The following is a 24,668-nucleotide window of genomic DNA, read 5'->3' on the forward strand; positions in this document are numbered from 1 at the left end:
CAGGGGAAACACAACCGGGCTCTCGTGGCACCTGGAAGACGAACCCGCTTTAAAGTCTAGCAGAAGTTTTCCTGGGTCTTCACGAAACGGAGGCGCATCGTTGCAGAGCCTCGTTTTGTCATAATGCTGTCGTGGGTTATGTTACATACATAAATGTAAATAAGCAATTATGCATTTTCGCATGTAAGAGTCCAGGAAAGCTTCTGCGGGGATTAAAACCCAGCGGCTCTTAAGCGGGATGGTCTTTAGCATGCCACAAGACTCCCGTTTCTGAAGCGCTGCAAGGAAAAGGCGTCTGAAACGCGGCTTTGCTTGTTGCCCTGCATGCATAAAGTGCGATCGCTTGCCGGCATTATGCGGCCCTCTGAGCTGCGCCTCTTTGGCTCCGGGAGCGCAGGCGCAGAGAGCGGTTTTCCGGCGCGGCTCCTTCCGTCTCCGGGTGTGCGGCTGAGTCACTGCCAGGCTCCGCTGCTGCTGCTGCCCCTCGGCCCGTTCCTCTGCCCGCCTTCGCCGCGATGCCGCTGGAGAACCTGGAGGAGGAGGGTCTGCCCAAGAACCCGGACCTCCGCATCGCCCAGCTCCGCTTCCTCCTCAGCCTCCAGCCCCAGCGCCCCGACCCCGCCGTGCGCCAGGAACTCATGGCCGCCATCCGACAGCACGGTAAGCGAAGCCGGGCAGGGCAGAGCGTGAGCACATGCCCGTGGCCACTTTTTAGATCATTTGTCCGGGCTTTTCTCCCCAGTGGGGGCTCAGAGCTGCTTACAGCATCACTGAGAAAGGTGGACTACATGACGTACAATAAAAATAAATTTAAAAAATCATCCTCCTGGTCTCTATTTTACCCTTACCACAACAACCCTGTGAGGTAGCTCAGTATGGGTAAGTGCGTTGGTGTGTCTGTAGCAGCAGAAAAAAAGCAAGAGTCCAGTTACACCTAGAAGACTAACAACATTTGAGGTCATAGATGCAGAGGAGCTAGCCGTGTTAGTCTGTGGTAGCAAAATCAAAGAGAGTCCAGTAGCACCTTTAAGACTAACCAATTTTATTGTAGCATAAGCTTTCGAGAATCAAGTTCTCTTGGTCAGATGCATGCATGCATCTGACCAAGAGAACTTGATTCTCGAAAGCTTATGCTACAGTAAAATTGGTTAGTCTTAACGGTGCTACTGGACTCTTTTTAACATTTGAGGTGGAGTATGAGCTTTCCTGAGTCATGGCTCACTTCTTCAGAAGAAGTGCCCAAGAGCCCAGTAGCCCCAATGAGACTAACAAAAGCTTTGCTTGTGAGGTAGGTAGGTTAGGCTGAGACTCACTGTGTGGCCTAGGCGCCCTCAGTTCATTTCCGTGACTGAGTGGGGTTCAGACCTGGCTCTCCCAGATCCAAGTCTGACTGCTACCCTGTGGTGGCTCTCTGTGGAAAGCCAGAACCTGGAGCTGAATCCAAGCATGGAGAGGGTGGGATAAACTGTGTTCTGTTAGCATCAGTGGTTGGAGTCACACGTCGTGGAAATTGTGCTATGATTTGCAATCGCTGATGACTCGAGTTTCTTCTACATGGATGTTTTTGCTTCAGTTCAGCATTGTTGGAACATCTTTGTGGCATTTTCCAGGTTTCCCTCTGCTTAGGTGTGATGTGTTTGGAAAGACTGCAGCCCATGGCTGTGAAAGATAGAGCCCAGAAATTTACCCCAGTGACACAGGAGCCAGTCAGAATGACGCTCTGAGCCAGCCAGTTGGAGAGAGAGGTTAAGACCTGATAGTTGGAGGTTTGCAATACCATCCTAAACAGAGTTACACTCTTCTGAACCCAAATGCTGGATGCAGCCTCTGGCTTGGATCCCACTTAGAATTTACATGGGCGCAATGGGTATGTGTGATTTCCACCAATTCTCCCTTCCTGTTGGCAGCCTGAAAAGTCCCAGAAATGCTACTGATGGGGGATGAGGTAAGGACCTCCAGGAAGGAGGGTGAATTAGGTGAAAATTCCCCTCCCTCCCCTCATGCACCCATAGAAATTTTAAGCAGTATCCAAGCCCCTGTATCTTCCTTATCAATGGTCGCATGTATATAACATTAGGTATTGTGCTGTTGTTCTGCTATAGCAATAATTTATAGCTGCATTTTCTTGTGTAGATGGGCCAGTCCAGGAGATAAAGGATAGTTATAGCGTAGTGATGTTTGTATCCATATATATCTCAGATATTATATCATCTTGATAACAGTAATTTGTGGCTGAGTTGTCTTTTCCACACAGGAAAATCATTATAGTGAAATGAAAGCGAAGTATCCAATCATGCGTGGATGCAGTCATTGTATCTTCCCTATTTGTGTATCATTTTGCTTCTTTCCCAGAGGGTGATCCTGCCACCCTACTCCTTGCTTGCCCCCATTGTCTCCTGCTTTGTGGCTTTTCTGGGCACTGGGAGTCTTGCATTTATTTGAGCCTTGGCATGTGTGTGGGATTAGCAATGAAACTGTTCAGTAGGTTTGTGAAATGAGATGGGTTGCAAAGAAAAGGTGTGATGGGGCAGGAGAGGCAGTGGATTGAATAAGATGGTGTGGAGTAGTGGTTGGATTATAGCTGGGGAAGCCTGGAATCCCCACTCAGCCATATGATCTTGGGCCACTCACTGCAATTTTCTGCAGAACTACTTCAGCTGAACCCCGACTGCATAGGACTGCACAGTCAATCTCTCTTAGTCTAGTCTACCTCACAGGGTTCTTTGGAGGATGAAATGGGGACCTGTGAATGTTGTCCTGTTCTCAGTGGAAGAAGGGTGAAATGAAATGCAGCTGGATTCTGGATGGCAACAGAGGAATAGGCAGCTAACAGTGCAATCCCAAGACGAGTTACTCTTCTTAAGATTGCAGAGTAAGTGAAGCAGGCAGGTGCGATCCTTTATCTTCCACTTGTGTGGCTGCCCCACACAACAAAGCCACAAGCCAGGCTGGATTGTTGTGCTGGTGCACTGGTGCATGAGTAATAGGGGTGTGATGAGGAGAATCGGATGGTATCGCAGGAGAGCTAAGCTGAATTTAGGATAATTGGAGACTGGCCAGTTTGGAGACTGGCTTGCCCCAGCAACATGTTAACTTCCTCAGTGTTAATCACCCCTGTTGGCCCCTCCTTACCGACTAGTTTTCACCAGTCACAATGCTTTTGGTTCTGAACGCAAGAATCTTTTAAATGTCCTGCTCGCAACACTGTTGAACTCCCACAGCATAATTTATTGCTTCTTGGTAGCTGCCATTTTATACACAGTGTACTTCTCATCTTCTTCTTAGGGTATTCTTTTTTGTATTCCATACTCTTTGAACCCTTTCTTTCACCAATGTCGTCCCTTTCTTAAGCAGTGCTGGACATGTTCTGGTGGTTTTATTTCCAAGATTTATCCCCTGCCTTCCTACCACTTAGGAATTCAAGAAAGCTTACAGATAAGTTCAGACAAGAATAAATAAGAATAGTCTTTCTCCCTCACGGAAATAAATAGCAGTTGTTGTGACGGCCTTGGTCAGGATAGTGTCACAGAAGATGGCGGTGTCTGTGTTGTTGGGCTCAGAACTGCTTCTGGCATGTAGCCCTTCTCTCTCACAGCTGGTTTGATAGCAGTTAGAGTGGTTGTAGGTTGCCTCTGCCATGGCTGTTAAAAATAGGTTGGTTAGACATGCGTATAAGAGGGAATGCCCATGCAATCTTATGCAGAGTCACCCCCAGGGTTGCACTGATTCACGCAAGTATCATTATTTATATCATCTCTTCCATCTTTGGGAAGTCTTTCACAGTCTTAACTACCAGGGAAGACATGACTCTGTTGGGTCAGATTAACTTTATTTAACAATTCCAGCAGTCTGGGACAGAAGCAATCATAAAAATACCATTCTCTGTTTCCATTTTTGGGATAAAAGTCCCTGCTGCCAGCAATTTAGCCACAGCCAAAGTAATACCAGAATCACTATCAGAAAAAGGGAAACATTGGAAAACGATCAGTGGCTGTATTCACAGATCTCTCAGAGGTCAAAGAAAATGAGATGAAGTTTCAATTGCCCCAGACCCTCATGCACATAATCTATCTGAATAGGGGGGTCAGATAAGGGTAGTATTGCAATAAGGCAGTGCTCAAGGAAAAATAGATAATGTATTGTCGAAGGCTTTCACGGCCGGAGAACGATGGTTGTTGTGGGTTTTCCGGGCTGTATTGCCGTGGTCTTGGCATTGTAGTTCCTGACGTTTCGCCAGCAGCTGTGGCTGGCATCTTCAGAGGTGTAGCACCAAAAGACAGAGATCTCTCAGTGTCACAGTGTGGAAAAGATGTAGGTCATCTTTTGAAACGTCAGGAACTACAATGCCAAGACCACGGCAATACAGCCCGGAAAACCCACAACAACCAAAAATAGATAATGTTTTCTCTAATTTGGATTACAAACAAACCAAAGGTACGAGATGTGATTTTGCTCTGCTGTGTGCTGTTATGATCAGAAGGCTGCCTTATTTGTTCTGGTCAGATCTGTGGGCTGTCTGGGAATCTCCCAGTTCAGGGGCATTGCATCAGTAGCTTCTGCTGGGATAGCTTTCTAGCCTGACCTGAGCAGGATAACTCAGAAGCAATTCCTCCTGAGTTCGGTGGGGCTTTCTTCCACATAAGTGTATATAGGCTGTGGGCAGTTCCATGTGTATTTGCTCAGAAGTTGCATTTCTGGAAAACTGATTACAGCCTAATTCCATGCTTCTAAACATTGACCAATGTTCCTAGACTGTGTATAATTAAAACCCAAAGTGCTACTTAGGTGGCTGGGACCCCAAGCAGAAGAAAGTGTTTATGTCGTTTGCATTTAAACTCATGGTGGTTTTCATGATCTTGCCAGGCTAACCATTTAAACAGCCCTGGGCCAACTCTCTTTCAGATATGGCCCCGTACTACGAATCCCTCTGCAAGTCACTTGACTGGCAGGTAGATACGGATTTGTTGAATAAAATGAAAAAAGCGAACGAAGAGGAGTTGAAACGCCTTGATGATCAGCTGGAAGATGCAGAGAAGAACTTGGGGGAGAGTGAAATCCGTGATGCAATGATGGCCAAAGCGGAGTACCTCTGTCGAATTGGGGACAAGGTAAGTGAAAGGTGGTTCCAGTTGTGTTTGGCTAGCCACAGGTATGCATACAAATAGTATCTATCTAGGTCAAACTTAGTAGAAGAGTTTTCTAGGGACACAGCGCCGGAGTCCAGAGATGGTGTGGAGGAAGATGATAAAAGTACTTGAGGATCATCTGAGCTGGCCTTTCTTTGGTTGTCTTTGGGGTCCGGCAGATGAGCAAGGGGCGGTGGGGAGTGCTTTTCAGTGTTGGCGCCTGTTCTGTAGAACTATATTGGTAGAGTTATGTGGAATTAGTAGAACCGGGAAAGGAGGGTCTGCTTTTCTTTGCGACTGCATGGAGACCTCCACAAGCCTGTAGAGGTGCATACCACAAAAGCGCTCACACCAGTACTGCAGCCCAAGCACTTTACTTCACACATGCTTGTAACATGCTGTAGCATGCTATAAACATTTCCACTTAAGCATCGAAACACAAACACTGGGCAGGCACGGAAGACCATCGACCAGAAGCAGATGGAAGTGGCCCACCCTTCTGCTCAGGCTCATGAAGTCACAAAGAAAGGCTAGCCTTTCCCCCGAGTTCTGCTTCTTCCAAACTGAATGCTGCAGTTCTGTAGCTAAGAGGCTCACTTGGCTCCTCATGTGGAGCAGCTCCTGAGTGCTCTGAATGCAACGGCCGTTGCCTTTCCATAGTCCTGTCATGAGGCAGCATTTCGTTGATTCCAAGCAACCCCCCAGGCAATTTCACACTCTCAGTCCCTCAGTTTGGTCTTGAATTGTAGTGCACACGGTTAATTCTGTCATGGGTAGTTCTGTTCTATGTAGTGCCTGCTCTTGGTCTGGGGCGATAGGAATCACAGCATGTATGAGGGATTTTCAGACAAACCGGAAAAAATGCTTGGTTGTATAGTGTATCTTCTAAAGGATATGTCACAGGACAGCTGTTTTGGCAGGTGTTAGCATCCCCTTGGATTTATAGGGAATGTAATTGTCATTAGTGCTTTCATGACTTTATAAATCCTTTGTGCCTATTTTTTGATGTTGTACAATAAGGTCAGTGCTAGCCTGCAGGAAAGCATTTTGTATCAGGGAGAATAATATTCTAGGTTGAAAGGGACCAGAGCTGGATACAGTGTCTCTCTGCCTGGGGGGTACACAGGCAGATAGGTTATGGCTCGGCCCTTGCCACTGTTCTCTGTGTGTGCTGTCCTGTGGAGCACTTTGGGTCTCCTTGCAAAACATTGGTCTTGCAGAAGCGCTTAGCACAAGAGGAAGCCTACTCTGCAACAGAGGACAGCCTCCACAGTGGCCAGAGAGAAGGACTTGCAGAACAAAGGCATTGGAGCCAAGCCTGTGCTTCTTTAGCACTAGTGTAAAATATGTTGAGGGATAAACAGCACGAGAGGTATGCATTCCAGAATTCCCAAGACATAAATGCAGATGAAAGTAGCTGTATTGAGTTGTTACTGAGACTTTCTAGAACACTTACAAAAATCTGGGATTCTTATGCATTATGACCTCCCCCCCCCCCCCCCCGCCCATGTGTAGTTTTTTGTGTTTGGATGTTTACTATCTGCAGACATCGCTGCCTGCCTCTCCCCCCCGATCCCGTTTTCCAGGCAGGGCCTCAACGAAGGTGGCTTCTGGCTGGTGCACGCCAGGACCTGGCAGACCTGCTGTTTTGGCTCACTCCTTTCCTCTCTCCTTTGTGTGGGTGGGGCTGTTTTATCTTTAGTGGGCAAGCAGCACTAGGTGTCCTGTAGTTTGGTGTCCAAAGCCCCCCACAGGGAATAATGGCAGTTCTCCTTCCTTTCCTCTGTCCTTCCTCACTTTCTGGAAGAAAACAAACAGGCCACAAGAAGGAAGGATGCCAAACGCAGAATTTTCAGCGGAAAGGTTAAATTTTTTTGTCAATCACTAAGAGTAAGAAAAAGAAATGAAGGCAGATTTTTAAAAAAATGCTGGTGGCTGATTAGCACCCTCCTGCTAGGCTGCCATTTGACCACCATTTCCTCCTATAGGAATCAGTAGAGAGAAATAAGCCTGCGCCAAGAAGCACCTACATCAAGGGTCTATAAAATCAAATCCCTTCGATTGGTCTGTTTGAAACTTAGGTAACTTTAGGTTAGAGGGAGGACTGTGTTCTGTGCACATTTGTTGCCATTATCTTTATCTTTATAAACATTCTCCCTTGAGAATAATATTTGTAAACTCTGGAACTGGAAAAACCACACAGATTCGAAACCTGAACTGGCAATGTCCTACCCCTAAGCTGCATGTCTATGACTTAAGATAATTTGACAGAAAGTCACTAAAGAATGATAAAAGCCTTATAGTTAGTTTGGGTGGCTCATTGTAAAGACCGTGGGATGGAGAGAAGAATTGTGTGGGACAAAGTGATCCATGTTCTTTGTCTTTGATATAAAAATGTACTTTTAGATGACTTCTCTGATTAGTTTTTTGAATAAAGTGGTCATGCTTGATGAAATCAATAGTTACCTATTCAGAAATTGATTCCCAGATTTATATTCTTGAGGTTCTGAACCACACATTTTAACATTAGCAAATGCTGTTTTGATAGGAAGCAGCTCTGACTGCCTTTCGTAAGACATATGACAAGACTGTGGCTCTGGGACATCGGCTAGATATTGTGTTCTACCTTCTCCGAATTGGCCTCTTTTACATGGATAATGATCTCATCACACGGAACACTGAGAAAGCCAAAAGGTACAATTTCTACCTTTCTAGCAAACAAAAAGATACTGCAAGACAAAAAGGGAAATTAGAGCAGATATGTTAATAGATGTTAATGGATGCCTTTGGATTGGACGCTAATGTGCAGATATTTGTGGGATAGCCTGGTGGTTAGTGGCTATTTTCTTCATGTAGCATTGAGTGTTTGCTGCCTCTTGAGATACAAAAAAAGCTAAGATAGGGCAAGAGCTTCACAATTAATAGGAATTTCTGGAAAATCCAGAGATTTGGATAAAAAATGAATGGAGTACTTCCTTATAAAACCTAAACATTTTTTCAGAACATGAACTGTATTGGTATAACTTACCATGTAAAAAAGAGGCTTGGATTCATTGATGCAAAAGTGGAAATGTAAATAGACTTAACACACTTCTGCTCGTGCAAGATCTTGTGCAATACCTATTCCTCCCTATTTCTTGTAGTGCTCAGAAATTGCTTACATGTCATTTTGCACACTTGGAAAAGCAGTTTAGGATGTGACATGCTTAACTCAGCACACAGGGCTAGTGCTTTTTCACATTGAGCTTGCACAAGAAACCTAATGCAAGTGGAAATCTTCCAGTGGATGCAAGGCAGTATAAATACATTTATTCAAAATTACAAATACACTCAGTGTTAAGAGACAACTGCTGGTCTGTTTACTTGATGCAGAGACCATGTCCAGCTGAGAAATAAGATGAGTCGAATACCGCACCATGCAAAGGCTTTGCCTCTGTGTTGCTGGAGCAATCTGCTTAGCAGACTCCTTGATCAAATACCTGGATATATTCTATAGCCCAGGGGTCCACATCTTTTTTGAGCTTGTGGGCACTTTTGGAATTCTGACACGGTGGTGGGGGTAGCCACAAAATGGCTGCAACAGGAGGCGGAGCCAACCACAAAAAGTCAGGGAATGAAGTTGTGCATAACTCTCATAGTAACTCTTCAATGTTTCAGGCTGAAGCTCTGTTTCCCAGGTCCCCTTTTAAAATGAAAATATTGTTTAGAAATATTTTCTTGCATATACACAGCTTAGCTTCAGTCATGCAGTCAATATCCTTGTGCTGTGTGGCAGCTGCTGCCTAAGCAACGTTTTTTAAAAATCTGCATAGCCAATTAGCTCTCCAGTGTCCACTTAGAAGCTCCACTGGGCCAAAGCCCCTTCTGGCCTCCTGGGCTTCCTAAAAACACTTGCTAGGTGCCTGGAAAGGTGTTCGCCAGTGCCAGAGTGCCCAGCGGCACCATGTTGATGTCTGCTGTAGCTTGCGACTTTAGAAGGCATTTATTTTAACACCAAGGCTTAGGAAGGTTGCTTGTTTAGTAATCCAGTGGTAGACAATAAATAGTAACGTTATCATCACTAACATTACTATCACAATCTTCCAGCACTGAAAATTGTAGGCACCTTATTCTAAACTTGCTCTAAAAATATTTTATGCATCATTTTGAAAGCTAATATATTTCACAAGAGGGTTTTTTTGAAACTTTGCCTCACATTTCCAATTTTCCCCATTCTAAATATTTTCCATTTTTAATACCATTCATTTTAATGTGGTTGGATCATGTTTGCATTTAGTGTTATAGGAACTAAATTGCCACCTGCTGCTTGGCATGCCGTGAGGAGACTTCTTGCTTCACTCCACTTGTCTTCACAAGTGGGTGGTCTTGCCTCTGGCATGGGTGGCACAAAGCAGTGAGGCTTTCATGGCATTCCTGTGCAGAAGCGGGAAGGACCAAGGGCCTTGGCTCAGCAGACACACCACCTCCAGGGGCAGGGGTGGTGTGTGTACTGTGAATTTCCTGCATTGTACTGGGCGTTGGACCGGATGAGTGGATGTCTCTTCCAACCCTTATGATTCTATGAACAATGTACCAGCATTGGCTCTCTCATATACTTGGGTCTTGCCAAAAATAAAACCTAGGTGCCTCCTGTTTTGAAAAGCTCCTGAGAGGGAGGGTGGCCCATGGGATTGCACCAAAATTGCACATGCATGTCTCTCCCTCCCCTTTTCTTTTCAAAGTCTAATAGAGGAGGGAGGAGACTGGGACCGGCGGAATCGTCTGAAGGTCTACCAGGGTCTTTACTGCGTGGCCATTCGAGACTTCAAGCAGGCTGCCGAGCTTTTCCTGGATACGGTTTCAACTTTTACATCTTACGAACTCATGGACTACAAAACCTTTGTTACATACACGGTATACGTCAGCATGATTGCATTAGACAGACCAGACTTGAGAGAGAAGGTAGGCTGCATGGATGCTTGCCCCGCTCATCTGCATAGTGTGTTTGTGTGGGTTTTTAAAAATGCCTCTCATGTTTGACTGTTGCTTTTTCTCTGATATCTTTTAGGTTATCAAAGGGGCAGAAATTCTGGAAGTGTTGCACAGTTTACCCAAAGTGCGGCAGTATCTTTTTTCACTCTATGAATGCCGATACTCGGTTTTCTTTCAGTCGCTGGGTAAGAAAGTGTTTTTTCCTAGCAATCTCTTTGGCCTGTCTGAGTCAGTAGACTTGAGGTGGGCAGCAACCAGGCTGTGGGGTGACATACATTACCATTCAGTACTTGCCTTCCCGTTTCTTGGACTGGCATTCAGAAACTTGGTAGTTTTCGGACAGTTATCGAGAGGAAACTGTCTTCTGATTTCTTGAGTACAAATAAACCGGACCAAAGATGATTCAGGATGTGACCACTTGTTCACGGGGAGGGCAGGTTAGGAATTTAATTAATTAAATTATCTTGGCATGGCAGAAGGAAGGCAGGCCCAGTGGGCTTTACGGTGTCTGATAACCAGGGAGTAACACTTGTGGATTCTCTCCCTAGTCCTGACTAGTCAGCTTGGAACTCGGGTTTGTCTTCCATGAACTAAAGAGTCTGTATTGTGAGCATTCCATCTTTACTGGGATGCAGGGCGGGCTGATGCTTCCAAATGCCCAGGTCTCCAAAGATTGCTTGCCTTGTACTTGGAGATCCCCACTTCTAGAGATCACGGCTTCACAAATTCCCAGTTGCTTAGCCTGAAAGGCTGAGTGGCAATCTTTTTCTAGAGCCTTGTTCCTCAGGGGATGGCTTGTCGGCCTGCTGACACTCTTAGGTTCTGCTTTCCCCTCTCTTCCCATAAGCATTACCTTTGCATCTTTCTGCAGTATTCTTGGTGCCCAGTCATAGCTGCTACATTTCCTTATGAATACTGCATTGTTTGTTGATGCGAAGTGTTCCTTAAAGTGGCAAAAGTATAGTATTCTGTCCTCGGGGAGCAGTGTGTGTGCAGCAGGTCCAGCATAGTGCACAACGGATGAGAGATCAAAGAATGCATTTCACTATGCTGCGGCCCTGCAGCACACAGTAGGGCTGCTAAGTGCAGAGTGTTTCCCACCCCCCCTGAAGATCTCACAGTTGTATGGTCAGTGTTGACTTACAATCAAGGTCTTGTGCCAGGTTTAGTGCCCTGATTTCATGGTAATGTTCCATGTACCTGTCCACACACAAGCTGCTGTCTGGTGTGTCAATTGATATTTCACATGTCTGAGAACTTAAACTTGCAGATAGAGTGCGGGTTGAGCAGAAGAGATGTGTCCCATAAACAAGTGATCTCTGCAGTTCCTAGATCATCATCCCAAGAAGCAGTTTTTGTACTTCCATTTAACCAGGAAAGAAGTGTCTCTTACTCACAGCCCTCATTTCTGTCCTGCATTTCCATTTCAGCCACTGTAGAGCAAGAAATGAAGAAAGACTGGTTGTTTGCACCTCACTATCGCTACTATGTCCGGGAAATGAGAATTCATGCCTATAGCCAGCTCCTAGAATCCTATAGGTCACTTACACTAGGCTATATGGCAGATGCTTTTGGAGTTTGTGTAGAGTTCATAGATCAGTAAGTAAATCTCTTTTCTTGGTTTTTGGGGTGTGTGTTAATAAAGCCTTATACAATCTATAGCGCTTTCACTCCAGACAGAAGTCTAATAATTTTTCACTTTAAAAATACAATATTAATGAGTAACGTTAGGAAGAAGAGCCCATTTCCCTCTGCAGAGCTTGGGGCAAGAATATCTAAGCTATAAGAGACTAGTTTAAATTGCTGGGAAGCTTTATTGATAACAACTGTGCTAACTTGAATTTTTCATCAGCTTCTGTACAGAGGACATCCAATTTGTTTTTGACAATGCCAAAGTTTTTTTAAAAAGAGAAAAAGAGTTTGGTGTTTTGGCGTGAACATGGTGCGGTCACACACCTCCCAACTGGGAGTTTGAAAGGCAGGCAGGAGTGTCTGCATGTACAGGCAATGAGAAAAAATGAATTCTTCCCCACACCCTTCATGCTCTTCTCTTTCTTTATGGATTGTCGTGGGTGATTCTACTTCAGAGAACAGGCTGCCTGTGGAGATTGTAGATTCCCTCACTGGACAGTTTTCAAAAGCTCACCAGGTGCTTGCAGAAGTTGCTTTCAGGGCTGCACTGCACAAACAGCCATTGCCCCACCGCTGTTTGCCAATTGCAGCTCTTAAGCTTGATAGCTATAAACAATTAACAGCATTTAATTATGCGCTTGCTGCTGCGGGTTTGCAGCAGCAGGGAACGTGCAGGAGAAGGGGGCTGCCTGCGGTCGGACGGTTCCAGTTGCGCACCATGGAGCGGATTCCAAGTACTGAGGATTTCCCCCACCCTGCCCTCCTCTCAGCAGCCCTTTCTGACTGCAGAAGTTTATTCCCGGGTTGGTTGCAGGACCTGCATGGTCTAATACCCCACACAGGTCAGGAAGCTTCAGTGAGGAGAGGCAGGCGAAACGCCCCTTTCCTTTGTTTTCTGTCAGTGGAGCGGCCCCAACGGAAGAGGTAGAAAGAGCAGTTTTGTTCATTTCCCTACTCCCTGCTGCAGCCTGCTGAGCCACGTGGCTATGGGACCGTGTGGGTCCCACGATCTCAGAAATAAACTGCTGAGGGGAGGGAAGGCCCGGAGGATTGTACTGATGGATCGCAGGATTCAAACCCGCGGCATGCTCGTTGCTGCCTGGGTAATTCAGTTGTCCGGCATAGAGTTCCAGCTGCTCAGTCGCTACAGAAGGATAAATACAAACATTCAGTCAGTCCTGCAGTTAAGAGATCTAGGTGTGAATAAGAAGCATCTGATGTATTTGTTTGTGTTTTTTCAATCAGAGAACTGTCAAGATTTATTGCCGCTGGGAGACTGCACTGCAAAATAGACAAAGTCAACGAAATAGTAGAAACTAACAGGTAACGGTATATGAAAGGTTGGCCAAGTTTTCTTCGCGTAACTTGATCCGTACTTGTGTTGTTTAGTAGTAACGTCATTTAGACTTAAGTACTTTGAAACATTTGGCTCTTTGAACATACCCCGTTAAGGAACTTTCCCCCTATTTTGCAGATGGCCAAAGCTACATCCTTGATTTGAGCTACAGCTTCCTAATTCCCTATTGAAGTGGAATTTAATTTAGATTTTTAATGCCCCTTTTCTCCCCAAACAGTTTACAACATCATTCTGTCCTCCTGTTTTTAATGTTCACAGCTGCCACCGGTAAGGCTGGTAAAGCTGAGGGAATGTGACCCACTGGCTCAAGGTCGCTCCGCCAGCCTCCATGGCAGAGTGGGATTCGAACCTGGTTTGGAGCCTGGCGCTCGAATGGCATTTTTCCTCAACCCATGTTGAGGACCCCTGTAGCCTGGCAACAAGCAGGAGATGGGGGCGGAGAGAGACTCACAGTTTAGGGTGGTGGTGGCGGCCCTGGTGCAATGACATCACCTCCATCATGACCCGGAAGCCATGTTACTGTGCCAGGGTTGACGCTGTAATATTTGCCCAAAACTCTGTGGGTGAATAGTGTCACCCAGCATGGCGATACCACTTCTGGGTTGACCAGGAAACCACATTACAGCAGGGATGCCAGTCCCCTCCATTTTACCAGAGAATTTCATCGCACCATCCAGCTGAGCGGTGGCAGGCAACCGGCAAAATTTATGCTAATCTGGCCATGTTGGTTCCCCAGAACGAACCCTGGATCTGATCCGGGCAGCTGGAATCTGCTGTGCTGAATTACCTGGCCGCAGGCAGTCACTACAGAGCCAAGCAGCTCAGAGCAAGGGGCAGTGGCACAAATGGAGCCAAGCTGTGCACTGTTGCTGGAGAGCAGCCTGAAGCTGGTGGAGCAGGGGAGGAGGCAGCAGGCAGAGTGGATTCCCATCCCATTTCCCCTCACCCAAGCTCCAAAAGAGCCCTTAAAGCCACAACAGCTGGCTGCCTTTTAAACTCCATCACTCGACAACCCTCCCCCTTGCTTGGGATTCTCAGGTTTGACATTGGCTCCCCTTGCTGCAGTTTATTCTCTTGGGAGTCAGGTCTAGGTTCACTGCAAATTTGATGGAGTTTGCTTGAAAATGCCATTCTCCCCAGCCCCCTGAACATTTTTCCCCATAGGGAATAATGGCTAAATAAATCCAGGATTCTCAACTTGGATCAAATAATCTGACTGGGATTTCAGGAAAACCAAATTGTTTTGGGATCCCTGAAATCTGGATCACCTGGATATTCTTTTTAGTGCATACACCTAGCAACAGGAGTGAGGGATGGGAGGTCTCAAGAGTTCTGGTACCCTTATGTAGTCCAGTAGTTTTGTCACTCCTTTCCCTTTCCTCATCTGCCATGGAAGCCCACTGCATTGCAGTAGGGGCATGTTTTAGGGTGCATACTGCTATGCAGAGCCCTAGCCAGACCTCTTGGCCCGTAGTGTTGCCCTGCCTGAATGTGTGTAGCCTAAAACATAGCACATACTCTACTATGCCTGATCTTGCATAGGACATTAAGCGGTGTTCCCATGAGCACTCAAGCAAGCTTGTGTGCCATTACTAGTATGATGTCTGTTCATGTCAGAACCTCAGATTACAGTTGGAAAGTTACTAATATAAAATTTTTTAAAAAATCTTCAACTAAGATCTCTCTCTTTATAGGCCTGACAGCAAGAATTGGCAATACCAAGAAACCATCAAAAAGGGGGACTTACTGCTAAACAGAGTGCAGAAGCTTTCTAGAGTAATTAATATGTAACTTTAAAAAGCACAGAGCACAAGGAGAAGGTGAAACATTCTGGAAATAATGTTGTATAACTTTGTATGCTAATGGCATCTATGATGTAGTTAGGGTTTTTACAGGCTACTTTGCTGTGTTATACAGTTTTGTTTCTTGTTCCGTTCATATTTTCAGATCAACTTCATTTATTAAATGTATAGTACAGTCAACAACCTTGTTTGTGGGAGGTTTGATTACTAAAATAACATTCTTTAAAGCTAATTGTCAGAATCTGTCAGCAAAGACTTGACAGATTGAAAAACAAGAATAAGCTCCCAGAGAGCTAGTAGTACTCCAATAACCAGATGCTGAGCACCAACTCACACAATGGAATTAAATGTGCTGCTTTGATAAGGGGCTGCCAGGGGGAAGGATGCACTGTTCATCTTATGTGGCTGGAAGAGTGGGTGTTTAGGGGATTTGTGACGCAGCAGGAGAAACGGGATAGGAAGTAAAAAAAAGGAGGGGCTAGAACTTCTAAGGTAGCAAGAGCAGGATACTTATCTCGCCTTCGGCAAACTGAAGGATTAGGAATATGAAGATGTGATGGGATAGTATCTGGGGGTGATTTTAGTGGAGGCATTCTTAGTAGATTAAAGATGGAGAGACCAAGGAGGAAGGAACTGTAGCATGGCCAAAACATAATCAGAGCATGGACATGGTTTTAGTAGTACATACACATGAACCAGTTACTGGAAAGGTTATAAAACTAAGCAGTAGCTGATATTCAGTAATGCCTACCTGTTGATTGAGAGCTGCGATGGACACGGCAGCTAGATGCATGGGAATAGATTGCAGGCCCACCTTGTTTAAAAGGGTGGGGGGTCTAGACCTGTAGGCCATCAAGGACTGCGTTTGTGTGCATAGACTTCAAGCACTATCTTATTCTGGTCTCAGTGCCAGGACACTGCTGTGATCTTGTTCCTCTGACCTCATGTTTACAGTTATCATCTGTGACAGTGGCTGAAGTCTGGGCATCTTTACAAAGTTACAAATTATGTTTAGTCTGTGTTGCCTACACCCTCTAGGGGTAGGCAGAAGACCAGCTATGACATGAAACTCTCCTGTTATGGTAGCTTCTTTTTAAGGAGTTATACTAGATACATTTCCAACTCAGGCAGCTGTACTAGAACTCATTTATAGCACATACTTCTAAAAGCATTTATCAATCTTGGTTCAAAAGAAGTCCTCTATGGGACTTTTCCTCCCTCCTTCTTTCCCACAATACAAAACTGCTGTTTCTCCTATTAATTTATATAGAATATATATACATATTACTTTAAACTGTTTTCCAGTTATGCTTATAACTTCCCAGAAACAGCTTATTCCCCTCCCACAAGTCCTGTGGTTTACACAGAGGAAGCTCCTCATTTTATGTCAGCATGGAAGATTAAGCAGTGGTGAGATTCACTGAAGAACCGTGGTCCCTGCAGAGTTGTACAGGGCAGGTGGCAGCAGATAGCAGGGTTACTTTCAATGGTTTAGGGGGGTAGCTAGAAGTAGTGGAAAATTCTCACTAGTTCCGTCTCCCATCCTGGAGTGAGGCTGACCCCTCCAAGGCCTCTAGAATGCCAAGTGGGCAGGGTCTCATTCTACTGTCCCAAGCCCCTGTTGTATTTCTGTCTTGGCCTCAAAGGTTAAAGCAGACTGTGTATATACGTATTGTACACAGGCATTTTGGACAGCACTTTGGTGTTTTGCTTGGGAGATTTTTACCTTGCCTTCCTAGTAAAACAAGTTTCATTGTAAACCTGTCGAAATTTACCTCAAGTGGAAAAGGAGGCACTTTACATCTATTTGACTTACAGACACATTTTGGGTTTTCTGGAGGCAAAAGCCAGTATTACCCCTCAGTTCTGGGTCTCGCTGATCTCGATAATGAAGCTGAAACTGTGTGCATCTCATAGAACTGGCCTAATTTATTGACATAATCATACTAATTTTAATGCTTTATTTAAGTAACATCCTGTTTGTTCAACAAACTAATTCCCTGGTCACGAAGCAAAAGCACAACTTTTTTTCTTATAAATAGTATAAATTATTTTATTTACAGAAACTTGTTACAAAACAAATAGACTATATATTTATTTTCTTTTAAATATCCAAAGTAATTTTTCTACCCCATGACATTTGTTCATGTACTATACAGCAGCCAACACAAAGTTCAGCTCTGAGCATATGCTCTTGAATATGTATACAAATTATCAAACTATTCACACATTTTACACAGGAGATTGCTTCCCCCCCCTTCTCCCTATGGAGCCAAGCTCAAGTCCAAAAGCAAGAAGCTTCCACAGCCGACATTCTCATTGACAATATGTAGTGCTCATTACAAAAAAAAAATTGTAAAAAGTAGGATATTTTGCACAAAGCATTTAAAATAACTGGTTATCCGCTGAAGGAAAGCAGAACAATAATTTCAAGCCCAGTTCCCTCCGCTGTGCATCCCCACCCCTTCCCGAAGACGGAAACAGAAGTGAAAAAATCCTTGGCAACAACAACTCTTGCCGGAAGACAACTTACCGGAAGATGATGGGTCAAAATCCACTAGGAGCCCAATCCTGCCAAGAACTTCTCCTATGCAGTCCTCATTGGAATGAATGGGGGGGCATGCTTTTGCAAGACTCCCACTGATTTCAACGGGGCTTTCTGCGCAGAAGAGGTTGCCAGCAGTTTGTGTCTGTAAGACTGCTTTGAGAGGTAACTTATTTTCTGTAATACAAAAAGAATGTCTGCTTTTTTAAAAAGGTAACTCCAGCTGATATCAGAAGAATGAACAATTATTCAGATTTACAGGTTGAAAACTTAATTCTAGAAGCCTTGGCATTATTTGTGAACTGGAGACCTCTTCAGTTTGATCTTCTGATTTTACTTCATTCCCCTGCATCCTCTCTCCCTCATTAATAAAGTCATATGTAGGTGGGAAAAGCAAGCTCCAATTTTTTAAAACTGAACATTCAAGTCTTTAAAGGAGAAGCTGTCTAAAAAACAGTCCAAGCTTAAAATCTAGATATATAAATCAGGCACTTTCAGTTTTTCCATTAGTTTTAAACCACATAAAGACTCTCACAAATATGCACGCAAGTGCACGTGCACACAAACATACATACATACTCTCACAAATGTTTAAAAGAAAAAAAAGAAGCAGTGTGTCACAACTAAACGTAGTCTTCTGGGATTCAAGCAACTGTAAGCAATGCTGTGTATACCAGACAAGGCCCACGATATGCAACCCAACCTCACACAGCCTCTCTGCCCCAGAGGGGGTGGCCCCTTGTGGGCACAGGATCGCAACATCAGAGCCTTCCATTTGAATCCAACAACTCCCAAGACATCAATAAAAAGGGACACAACTCTCCCCCTCCCAAGTCCCAAAACAAGAATCCCTTAAAAACAGCAAAGGAGGCATGTTAGCAATTGGCTTGGCAGTGAACCACTTCAAATTATAAAAAAAGTATTTGCTTTTTTTCCTCTCTTTAATTAATAAATACTAGATGATTTCAATTGTACCAAAACTGGATATAAGAAAAAAGACCTGTGCAAAAATACATATTTAAATATGTACAATCAATTAACAAAATATGTCTTCTGAAATAGGGATACTTCAATATTTATAATAGCACAAGAAATTCCAAAATAAAGTTACAAAAGTATGGGTTTCATTATTTTTGTATAATTCTTTGTTCATCATTGCAACATTTTTTTTAGGTTAAGAAAACTGCAGGAGTCATAATGAGAAGCTGGAAAGACTATAAAAAATTGTATCTCTTAAATTAATACCAAAATCTTTCTAGAAACAACCCAGCCACTGCAAATCTTGCAAGATAAATTAATTGAAATTTCCTTAATTATTTACAGTAAGAATGTTGTCAGACATTAAAAGCTTCAAAAACAATCATTCCATTTAATGCTAAGCCCCCATATGGAATATTGTTTGCACAATAATTAAGCAAGTCTACAGTTGAGGGCAGGCATAAATTAAGACGTCCTCTGGTTCTATTCATAGTAAGTTTGAAAAAGGATGAGCTGTAGCTGACAGACACACAATTCCACTCTGGAATACCTCTTGCACAAGCCCCACTGAGCACAGTGGGGCTTGCACAAAAGCATGGCCGAGCTTGCATGAAGCTCCCGTTCATTTCACCATGGTCTCCATCGCAAGCCGTTCACCGTGGAATCGGGCCCTTTGCCATAACCCATTTCAGCTTAAACACAGTGGTTAACTGATGAATTTTCTACAAAGATCGGCATGCTTTTCAAGAAACCTGGACTTGCTTTGATGCTTTTAGAGCAACATAAATGTTACAAAATGGAGAGGACGTTTGAGTACTTAAAGCCACTAAGGTTTAAACTTACGAAAAATTTGTCAGCCTTTGAAGGCAATTCTATCAAAACCAAATTGCACTTGTGATTGAAAAAATATCCAACACGTGCGATGTAGCCAGCGTCGCTTTCCTCTCTGCAGAGCAGATACGTTACTTTGGTTGTCCCCACCCCCTCCCCACCACTCCCCTTTCCCAAATATGCCAATTGAGAAGTTTTAAATATTTTTATAGTATCCTCTATAATGGAAGGGTCATTTAGACCCCCCCCATGATGCAGCCCCCCCACTATGCAGTCATTTTAAATATTTGCATAATTATAATCCAAAGTATTTTTCCTTTACCTTTAAAAACATGATCTTTTTTTTAAACAAAAGGCTTTGTAGTCTGCATAGAGTCTTGTTGCTTCACTGTGTTTTTAAATAATGCAGTAGCAAATTCAATGTTGATTTGAAAACCTCAACAGGTAAAAAAGAACCCCAAGCACAGCTGTTGCTAGTGGCTGCTTTAGAATCCCTGATGTGCTATGCACCGCCATTTTAGGGAAAGAGGCTGGCTGGGTGTTGAATTTGATAGGCTCAGATTGTCTCATCTCAGCAAGATCTGATGCCCTTTTAAGGCAGAAGTCTACAGGCACATTCCACTGAGAGCTTCTCCTGTGCAAGCCTCACTGAGACAACCAGGTGTTCTTACTCAATGAATGAACTTTTTGGCCCTGTGGCTGTCAAATGGTGCGAATGACATGGAGCTAGGGGGTCTGATGGGGTCTCCATGTGCAATGCATTTTGCAGCTACCGTTTTTGAGAAGCTGAGCTTGCTGAACTGTAGGGTGCAGCAAAATCCATAGCAAGATAGCCCTCTCAGACAGCTAGCCTCTCTTGATGACTGCTGAAATCTGCTGTCACCATGAGGGGAAAATGGTGTCTACATCGAGTCTTCCACATGCCTCATTAAAATGAATAGCCATTTTTATGGAGCTGCCAAAGGAGAGCTGCCCTTGGATTATGTCCTATTATTTGGGGTTTATACTTTCTCTTCCCTTCACATTATAAAATGTGTAAAATTCTATGTAGTATTTCACTACTTTTACAAAGAACCAGAACAAATAACAATGTTTAAAGCCCTTGTGGGGATTTTACTTAATTTTTTTTCACAGGAAAAAGTGACCACGTAGGATAGAATGGCAGGTTTAAAACTCCCCTTAGGTTCACAAGACAACTGCACTTACGATACTGGATATCAACACATCAAGGGGAAGTTTTAACACTGAGATCAAAATCTGAACTGGCACCTCACGCAGTCATCAATAAAATCTGAATGTGGCCTTTGGGGGTGGGGACTAATTTGGTTGTGTGAAGAAGGCATCAAGTTACTGGAGAGTTTTTCAGAATACAGCACTGAAAATTCAGAGGTTCTAAATATTTGAGATTCAGTTTTAAGGGCTTTTTTTAAAAAAAAAAGTTTGGAAAGTATAACCAAGTTACATTGGCATTTTCTCCCCCCCGCCCCCCCCCCCAAAACAACAAAAGGCTTATGGCATACAGTATAGGTCAAGAAGTAGCTTCTTTGGGAATAGTTTTAGAGGTGATTCACCATTTTGGGATTTGAGAGTTTTGCATCTGGGTTTTTTTACTTCTTTTTTAACCTAAAGTAATTAGCAATTTTACCTAAAACCAAGCAGGCACGGCCTTTCTCCAAACACTGTCACTGTGCAACCTCCATATATTTCAGGGCTTGTATCAAAATGCAATGCAAGCTGTACTGAAATAAAGGATTTGGAGCAGTTGCGCTTGGTGCACGATACCCATACATTTTTTGTACCATGTAATTTTTCTCCATTTAAAATGCGCTTTCTTCTGAGAGATGGCCATAGTTGTTTTTTTTTTAAAGTACTCCTGACAGCTTCTTATCCCAAATTACTTGCAAAAGGCTGGGCAAAATTGTGCTATTTTTTTGTATTCCAATCAAGGAACATTGCTATAAAACACTAAAGCCATATTCCCTTCTGGAGGGCTTATTTTTTATTGTGCCTAACACATTGTGCCCCCTTCTTGAAGGGTTTTCAATGGACAGTGTCAAAGTAGGCAGTTAATCAAGCCTATATGACACTATCGGGGAAACCAACGAACGAATGAACGAGTCCACCGTAACGTTCTTTCCCAAACATTATTTTGCCCAACCAATCTAGATCAAATAGTGGCAAGATGATGTAGCAAGCAGTCCACACCACTGGTAACACTGATAGGAACAATCCTGTGGCTGAACAGCAATCCAGTGTCCGTTTCCAAGCTTTACTGCTACAGACATGGCTTCAGGGAAAGTCCTTGACTGAGTGACAGTCCAGTAGATTTCCACACCTGAGGACCGTGGGAAGCTGGGAGAACTCAAAAGGCATCGTGGAGTCCAGAATTTCCAGATGGAGATTTTTTCCCCCCGCGTGTTGTGAAAATAATCCAGTTCTTCTCTTACTGTGGTACTGTCAACTGTTAGGGACGTGCCTTTGGCTTTCAAACAAATTAAAAACGGGAAAAAAAGAATAAGCAAACATAATAGTGCAAGCAGTAAATCACTGATGTAATTTGAGAATATCAAAACTTGCACTGGCAAAGCCAGTGATGCAAGTAACAGCTAATCATCTAGTTTGCTCTGGGAAACTAAGCTGTGCTTCTTTTACTGCTGTTTGATCATCATCAGATTTGTTAACAAAATTGTTATAGAGGGCATTTTGTTGAAACAGCTGCCAGGCAGAACCTACTTTACTAAGCTCTCCCTGCCATTCACAATACTTAAACACACACACACACAGACACACACACTTGGAATTTCAGTTCCAGAGGGGTAGTTGTGTTAGTCTGTAGTAGCCAAATTAAACAGAAGTCCAGTAGCATCTTAAAGACTAACAACATTTATGTCAGCATTAGCTTATATGAGGTCTGAATCATGAAAGCCAATGCTAGAATAAATTTTGTTTATGGTGCTGCTGGATTCCTATTAATCAGGGCATTTCAAGAGGCTTGAAAGCTATCCTACACAACAACTTAGCAAGCAGATGAATGCAGTTACATTTCTTGTAAAAGAAAAGTTCATTAAAATGTATTTTTTTTGGTTAAAAAAAAAATAAAAGAAGCATAAAATACACAACCAAGTGATCCACCATCTACCCTTCAAAGAACCCCAAGGCTTTGTTTTGGAATGGGAATTAACAAAGGTAAGTCGTTTGCCTGCGATTATGGCCCAAGAAAGATTTCATACCTGATGGAGGATAGAATTGTTCATCAGTCCTTGCGTCCCTGGGATTGCACCGGTGTGTTTCGTGTGGATGTTGTTCACCGGGGGCAATTTGGCAACCTTGTTTGCTTTGCTGCTGCTGCTGTTTATGCTGCTTGAACCAGGCGAGCACTTTCTTTTCTTTCCTATGAGTTTGTCTAGGGAAGGGTGTGAATGTGAAAACCCGCTGTGCGAGTTTACAGTCAGTTCGCTGGACTGGTGAATGAACGGCCCCAATGAGAGAGTGGAATCGCCGCTGTTCACCATCACGCTCATTCTTTTTATCGATTCTGCAGGGCTCCCAGTTGGAGGGCCCCTCCCTGATTGGTCATGTTTGAGGCTAACTGAGTTAGCTTTGCTAGTCATACAATTGAGGCCAACACTGTGGGTTGAAGACATCACAGACGAGTGATAAGAAGCCCCAGAGTTTCCAGAGTTCACCACACAGTTTTTCCTAAAGGACTCTGTGGAATGAGAAGAAGGTGCTGGCAGCGCAGAATTGTTTTTACGCTTCTTTCCTGAGCTGCCGCCACTGCTGTTGCTACTGGTACTGTTACAGTTGGCGCTGCTAGCAGAAGGTTCCTTAGGCTTAAAAGACTTGCTGGATTTCAATTTCTGAGGTTTGCTGGACAGAGGTGACGATACTGAGGAAAGCACTGGAGGTGTTGAAGGGGATGAAGACACTTGTCTTGATTGCATACTGCAGGCAGGTTCTGCTGCACCAAAACTAGCAGGGTTGGCATTGAGTGTAGTCCCATGGGATGGTACCGATTTCCCACTCAGAGATAAACAGGAAGGAGACACAAGCAATGGCGAGGACACCGCTGTGGGGGGTAAGAGAAAACCTGTCGTGCTGGCGCTGTACTGTGACACAGGCGCTGAGCTTGTCCGGTGTGGGGTACGTATGGATGCAGTGTTGCTTGTCGCTGGAGGAATTTTCCTAAGGGTGGAAAAACAAAAAGTAGTTTGCTTTCCCAATAATTCTATTTGGCCTACACTTCTGTATAAAATCGGATAACTTAATAAATAAAAAAACAAGGACTGAAAAGGTACAGCAGAGGTGTGTGTACACATTAAGCCAAGCTCCTCTATGTGTCCATATGCAAATAGCTGTCATAATTCATGACTGGACAAATCCGATACTTCTATTGTGGCAGAAAAACCACACACATTTTAAACTAACCCCATTCATCCCCCTTGCACTTGTATCATCTGGTAAAGAACAAGCATTGGTTAGGCCCTACCCACCCTTCCCCCCCGCCTCTTGAAAATCTAAGTGTCAGATTATGAGGATGGAAATGGAATACTGGTGGTTTCAGTGTTTCCTTCCAGCATTCTGTGTGTTCCTGAGTATCAAGAAACTGTGATGGAGAAATCTGATACAATTCCAGACCTGAGGAAGGAAAGGACAAGCAACAAATACTTGAACATTAAGATGCAGGGGAGCTGTGTCTATAGTGGGGCTCCTTTAACAAAAAAGCAGTTTGAACTATCTCCCTCTCCCTCGCAAGTCCTAAACAGTGCAAATGAATGAAATGCTGTTATCTCTCAACCAGACAGTGAAGTCTGGATGACTGATCCCTATCAAAGTGGGTTGGAAAGATCTGCTTCTCTGAAGATTTTGTTCCCTTTGTCTCCCCTGCCCCAGGGTGATTAAGTTATCAACAGGTAACAATGAAACCTACATAGGTGCTGTTGGAAGAGCTCGCTAGGCGGTCCCCACATAGAATGCTTCCTAGAGTTAGAGCCATTTTAATGTTGAACATCTGCAGTTCATAGATGTAAACCTCAGATGTAGTCAAAGATTATTTTCCATTTTTAGAAACTGTTAATAAAATTCAAACCCATTCTTCAAACTCCTACAGGTGTACCCATTAACCCCTCTGTGTGCCTTAATAAAGGCAACCCCCCTTCATTATAATCTCTTCAATTTTTACTCACTTCCACATCTGAGAGTTAAGATGCTTATCCACCATGACATTAAGTGCACATCGGATATGGTTCCACCGCTTATCAAACACGTAGTAACCTCTTCTAATTTGTCGACTACCAAATGTGCAAAACTGGGGAAAAATACACACTTTGCTTCAGTGACTTTCCAGACTGCAAGATTTATCAAATATAAGCTAATCCAAAAGGAACAACAGACAATAAACATGTAAGATTTCCATTTAAGACTTA

At 43.8% G+C, this 24,668-nt stretch overlaps 2 protein-coding genes across 4 annotated transcripts in view; one reads left to right on the plus strand and one right to left on the minus strand.

Annotated features, from left to right (window-relative positions):
* Nucleotides 1-417: 417 nt before the first annotated feature.
* PSMD6 (proteasome 26S subunit, non-ATPase 6) lies at nt 418-15,065 on the plus strand. The gene is made up of 8 exons (XM_054978508.1): nt 418-660; nt 4,903-5,108; nt 7,675-7,820; nt 9,848-10,067; nt 10,174-10,282; nt 11,528-11,696; nt 12,975-13,052; nt 14,781-15,065. Exons 1-8 carry the CDS (start codon nt 516-518, stop codon nt 14,875-14,877), a joined length of 1,170 nt encoding a protein of 389 aa, XP_054834483.1. The 5' UTR covers nt 418-515; the 3' UTR covers nt 14,878-15,065.
* Nucleotides 15,066-16,967: 1,902 nt separating this feature from the next.
* Nucleotides 16,968-24,668, minus strand: part of ATXN7 (ataxin 7) — a 113,359-nt gene continuing 105,658 nt past the window's right edge. For all 3 annotated transcript variants that reach the window (XM_054976870.1, XM_054976871.1, XM_054976869.1), the window contains 3 exons: nt 24,429-24,550; nt 22,473-23,427; nt 16,968-21,724 (listed from right to left, as the gene is read on the minus strand). In XM_054976870.1, coding sequence (XP_054832845.1) covers nt 21,707-21,724; nt 22,473-23,427; nt 24,429-24,550 — 1,095 coding nt within the window. In that variant the 3' untranslated portion in view covers nt 16,968-21,706. The remainder of the gene's footprint in view (nt 21,725-22,472; nt 23,428-24,428; nt 24,551-24,668) is intronic.

This window comes from Eublepharis macularius, chromosome 4 (assembly GCF_028583425.1).
Source record: "Eublepharis macularius isolate TG4126 chromosome 4, MPM_Emac_v1.0, whole genome shotgun sequence".
NCBI lineage: Eukaryota > Metazoa > Chordata > Lepidosauria > Squamata > Eublepharidae > Eublepharis > Eublepharis macularius.

What these genes read in the sequence shown, in the direction of transcription:
- PSMD6 (XM_054978508.1), top strand. Translation starts at nt 516, where the DNA reads ATGCCGCTGGAGAACCTGGAGGAGGAGGGTCTGCCCAAGAACCCGGAC. An exon ending in GACCAGACTTGAGAGAGAAG is followed by an intron (nt 10,068 to 10,173) that starts GTAGGCTGCATG and finishes GATATCTTTTAG; the next exon opens with GTTATCAAAGGGGCAGAAAT. An exon ending in GAAATAGTAGAAACTAACAG is followed by an intron (nt 13,053 to 14,780) that starts GTAACGGTATAT and finishes CTCTCTTTATAG; the next exon opens with GCCTGACAGCAAGAATTGGC.